Below are 5319 nucleotides of genomic sequence, written 5' to 3' on the forward strand. Positions count from 1 at the left end.
CAATATCGTAATCTGAAAATTCGGAGCTCCTGGTCGTTGGTGTCTCATAGCAGCACTTCTGAATCGTCTCGTGAGCAGCTTGTAGCAGAGACCCCTTATAAAGGGTGTTCAAGGCGCCTTGAAGCCCTTCAAGGCGCCTTAAACAGGCCGAGTCACCCGCGGAGATCAGCACAGACTTGGTCGAACTTCATCCAGTTCAAGGCGCCTTCAGCCTACCCAAGGCGCCTTCAACCTTCGACCCAAGGCGCCTTGAACTTCATCTAAGGCGCCTCCAACCTTCTGCGCTGGCTTTTCCTGGTTCGCACCCGAGGCGCCTCCAAGCTCCATGGAGGCGCCTCGGCACTGTTCATCCGAGGTCTTTTTTGTACTTTGGTCCCTGCAAGATATGTTAATCCCAAAAATACCCTGCAGCACAAAGTTAGCACAAAACAATGATATAACTATTGAAATATTTAACAGTCTCTTGACTGTCCGAGTCTGACTTCAGGTTTTCGACCGGAAACCCTAGGTCGACCCGACGCCTACTGTTCCCTCTACGGGGAACGCGTCCTCACCTACTCCACTCAGGAGATTTACCTGTTGCCAGTACGATCCTCCAGACCGACTGGACTTTCCGCCTAGGGTTACCACCCCCTAGGACCTAGGGTTACCGCCCCCTAGGGTTTTTCTCCACCTAGGGTTACCACCCCCTAGGACCTAAGGTTGCCGCCCCTTAGGGTTTTCCTCCACCTAGGGTTACCGGCCCCTAGGACCTAAGGTTGCCGCCCCTTAGGGTTTTCCTCCACCTAGGGTTACCGCCCCCTAGGACCTAAGGTTACCCCCCCTTAGGATTTTCCTTCACCTAGGGTTACCACCCCCTAGGACCTAAGGTTACCCCCCCTTAGGATTTTCCCTTACCTAACCGCAGTTAGGACTTTCCTGAAACCTTATTTAACCACGTTAGTTAACAAGGAATCTTAACTTTGAATCCCTTTGCCATTATCAAAACTGAGGTTCGATCGTCGGATGCTTACTGCACCAACAATTATAAGATGGGAATCAATTACAAAAAATCTGGTTTCTCTAGAAGGATTTATAGATACAACTAGTAAAGCTGAATTTATAGAAAACCTATTAGGAGAAGCAGAAAAACTGGTCTGGATTCAATGGAGAACGTCTTACCCGAATGAATATAAGGAATTATTAAATAATGCTGATGGATTTGCGGGAACTCAGAATATACTTTCCCAGATAAGAATGATTTTTATGCTTGAAGATCCATACTAGGGATCCATAGTTATCCAAGAAGAAGCATATATAAAGACTTGGAGCACCTGTCCTATAACAACTTAAGGGATATTCTTCAATTTCTAAATGACTACTGGCGACTAACATTAAAGACAGGATGATTATTTACAAGTTCAAAATTATTTGAAAAACGTTGGGCAAAAATGTCTAGTGATTTGGGAAGAAGAATCAAAACTGCCTTTGAAAGTAAGTATCAAGGAAACACTATCGGGGATATTCCAAGAATCTTATTTGCTTATAGATATATGGAAAATGAATGCAAGGATGCAGCATTTAAAAGGGTCCTGAAAGACTTGTTTTTTTGCAGTAAAATTCCTATCCTAGGATATTATAAAGCACCAGAAAAGAAATATGGTGTACGAAAATCCAGGACTTATAAAGGAAAGTCACACTCATCACATGCCAGGATAGAGAAAAAGAAGCACCTCATAAGAAACAAGAAATGCAAGTGCTTTCTTTGTGGAGAAGAAGGGCATTTTGCTAGAGACTGTCCTAATGAGAAAAGGAATGTTAAAAGGGTTGCAATGTTTGAGCAACTCAACTTCCCTGAAGACTGTGAGATAGTATCAGTAGAAGAAGGAGAAGAACAAAGCGATGCCATCTACAACATTTCTGAAGGAGAAGGTATGGAAGAATTACAATGTAACATGAATACGATACTAATGGAAAATGTCTTTATCTGCGAGAGGAAGGAAGATCATGGTGGATTGGACCAAGTTCGGGGTACAGAGCACAAGTACAAGTATCCTAAAATCAGTTTGAATGCAAACATTTATGGGAAATTAATGAAGAAGTCCCTGGGGATCAATCCACATGCCAATGCTGCAAAAGGAAAACACAAAGGAGGCATAGAAGGCATTGTTCGATATGCAAAATAACGGTCTGCGGAATGTGCAACATTTACTATTTCGACAAACGCACTCCCATGGCACAAACTACACCCATAAGGTACAATCCCAAAGATTTGCTTAAAGAATAACAAGATTATATTACTTTCTGTGAAGCAGAAATCAAGAGACTTCAAGCAGAACTGGAAACCCAGCAAGTCAGAAATAATGAAGAAAAACAAATCCGGGAGCAAGCAATACAGCTGGTTGAAGAAAATTTAAAACTCAAGCATGAAATTAAGGAGTGGGAGCACAAGTACAAAAGGATTGAAGAAGAAGTCATGAATCTTGACAGAATGATATTTGAGAAAGAGGATTTAAGAAAGGAAATCCAGAAATTAAAGGAGGACTCGGCTTACCAAAAAGGAAAGCAGATAAAAGATAATGAAGATGAGGAAGAAATAAATATGCTCCTTATTGATAAAACTCAAAAGGTCCTCACATTGTCATCCCCCGAGGTAACTCCCTCAAGAAAAGCTAAGAACATGCTGTATAATTTAAGGTTGGATTAGAGATCCTGAATAACCCTCCTTTTCAAGTAAATGCTATATTAGACACAGGGGCGACGACGTGTTGTGTAGACCAGAATTCAGTTCGAGCACAACACTTGAAGAAAATCCATTTCTTGTACATTTTAGCGGGATTACCTTAAAAACTACGGCAAGGAAGAAGCTGAAAGGTGGAAGAATGATAATTGGGGAAAACACTTTCAGGATCCCTTACACATGCATTCCCCATGAACTTAGGGGAAAATATCCAAATGATCCTCGATTGCAACTTCATAAGGGCAATGTAGGGAGGAGTCAGAATAGAAGGAAACACGGTAATTTTCTACAAAAATTTAACAACAATAAATACTCTCCCATTTGTATCTACAGTAGCCTCAATTGAAGAACTGGAATTAGAAGAAGATGATTATATCAAGATTCAGGAGCTTGTATACTATTTCACGGGAGAAACACAAAAGTATTTTAAAGACAAATTTGTAGATATTCTATCAGAACTTCGAGCTCAAGGATATATTGGTGAAGACCCCTTAAAACATTTGAGTAAGAACCAGGTGGTATGCCAATTGGATATTAAAAATTCAGATTTTACAACTGAAGATAGACCATTAAAGCACCTTACTCCTCAAATGAAAGAATCATTTTCTAAACATGTCAAGGCACTGTTGGACATCGGTGTTATAAGGCCAAGCAAAAGTAGACACCGAACCACAGCGATTATTGTTAATTCCGGAACGACTATTGATCCAAAAATAGGGCAGGAAGTTAAAGGTAAAGAACGGATGGTGTTCAACTACAGACATCTAAATGATATCACCAACAAGGATCAATATAGCTTACCTGGCATCAATACTATCCTTAAAAAGGTGAGCAGCAGTAATATTTATTCAAAGTTTGATTTAAAATCAGGATTTCATCAAGTCGCCATGCACCCTGAGTCAATAGAATGGACCGCCTTCTAGGTCCCGGACGGACTATATGAATGGCTTGTTATATCATTCGGATTAAAAAAATGCCCCAGTAATTTTTCAGAGGAAGATGGACAACTGCTTCAAAGGTACAGAATAGTTCATTATTGTATATATTGATGATATTTTAGTATTATTAGAAAATGAAGCAGCTCATGAAAAACATCTACGAGTTATGTTGGATATATGCAAAAAGAATGGGCTTGTCCTAAGTCCGATAAAAATGAAGATCGCGATAAGAGAAATTGAGTTTCTTGGGGCAATCTTGGGAAACAGAAGAATCAAATTGCAGCCCCACATAATCAAGAAAATCATTCAGTTCAACAAGAAAGACTTAACCATAAAAAGAGGGTTAAGATCATGGCTGGGTATTCCATAAAAAGAGGGTTAAGATCATGGCTGGGTATTCTTAACTATGCTAGAAATTATATCCCGAATTTGGGTAAATTGCTAAGCCCCTTATATGCCAAAACAAGCAGCACAAGTGAAAGAAAAATGAATCAACAGGACTGGGAGATGGTAAAAGTAATCAAAGACAAAGTACAACAACTACCAGATCTCGAAGTACCACCCCCAGAAAGTTATATTATCTTAGAAGTTGACGGATGCATGAGTGGATGGGGCGGGATCTGTAAGTGGAAGGTCAAGAAAAATAACCCAAAATCCACAGAAAAGGTATGCACCTATTCCATTGGACGATTTTGCCTAATTAAATCCACAATTGATGCAGAAATACACGTTGTCATGAAGACAATGGATAGCTTGAAGATCTATTATTTGGATAAAAAGGAAATAATTATCCGAACTGATTATCAAGCAATAATAAGCTTCTTCAACAAATCAGCTCAGAACAAACCCTCTAGGGCGAGATGGATGACCTTCGTGGATTATATTACAAGAAGTGGACCAGAAGTAACCTTTGAGCACATATAGGGCAAATGTAACCAATTAGCAGATTCTATGTCAAGACTAATCTCTGATATTATCCTGACAGGATGGAAGGAGAAAAAACTGGACCAGCTACATATGATTGCAGGAGCCCTCCTAGAGCTCAGGGAAAAGCCCAACTTGAAGGCGGAAACCCACCTCCAAAAGATGATACTCAAGACCTTGTCCAGCTATACAGAGTTAAAGTTGAAGAAATCAAGGAAAGAACCAAGATTGGACTCAGGCTTGATATCCTCCATGAAGCAGAAAGGTTGCTGGGCCAAATCCAAAAAGAAGCAGCCCAGCAGGCTATTAAGTCACTACAACAATACAGGGTAATACACTCCATCAAGCTTCAAGAGTATAAGCAATGAAGCACAAGAAGAAACTGGTATGGAGATTGGCTGCCAGTTGTACAACAACAAGATAATCAACTAGAACAGACCCTCTGGCTCATGAAGGATACATCACAAAGGACTCCGTTGTTTAGCATCTAAAGCGGACATAGTGGACCCAAAAATCCAAAAAGAGATTTTCTTTGGATGACCTGTCCAATCTAAATCTACTTTCAGTGATCACTCAGTGCATTATTGTACTGACCCTAATCCCTTTGTGAATTATTGTAGATAAGGGTGTGTTGTAAAGTAGAAGATAAGGATGCGATGGGGTCACCCACAGGTACCCGATTCTTATCTCTACTTGAAAATAAAAGATAAGGGTGTGTTGTAAAGTAGAAGATAAGGA

General features: G+C 40.3%; 1 protein-coding gene across 1 annotated transcript; it reads left to right on the plus strand.

The window, feature by feature from the left end:
- The first annotated feature begins 1811 nt into the window (after positions 1-1811).
- Positions 1812-4949, plus strand: LOC122029234. Its single transcript, XM_042588174.1, has 6 exons — positions 1812-2142; positions 2295-2676; positions 2729-2997; positions 3053-3546; positions 3925-4016; positions 4643-4949. Exons 1-6 carry the CDS (start codon positions 1812-1814, stop codon positions 4947-4949), a joined length of 1875 nt encoding a protein of 624 aa, XP_042444108.1.
- Positions 4950-5319: the final 370 nt, after the last annotated feature.

This window comes from Zingiber officinale, chromosome 10B (genome assembly GCF_018446385.1).
Source record: "Zingiber officinale cultivar Zhangliang chromosome 10B, Zo_v1.1, whole genome shotgun sequence".
Classification (NCBI taxonomy): Eukaryota; Viridiplantae; Streptophyta; class Magnoliopsida; order Zingiberales; family Zingiberaceae; genus Zingiber; species Zingiber officinale.

Bases quoted from the DNA above. Each gene is read 5' to 3' on its own strand.
- LOC122029234 (XM_042588174.1), top strand. From the start codon at position 1,812: ATGTTTGAGCAACTCAACTTCCCTGAAGACTGTGAGATAGTATCAGTA. The intron at 2,998-3,052 runs GTAATTTTCTAC...TTGTATCTACAG, and splicing joins TCAGAATAGAAGGAAACACG to TAGCCTCAATTGAAGAACTG. The intron at 3,547-3,924 runs GTGAGCAGCAGT...CTTGGGAAACAG, and splicing joins TCAATACTATCCTTAAAAAG to AAGAATCAAATTGCAGCCCC.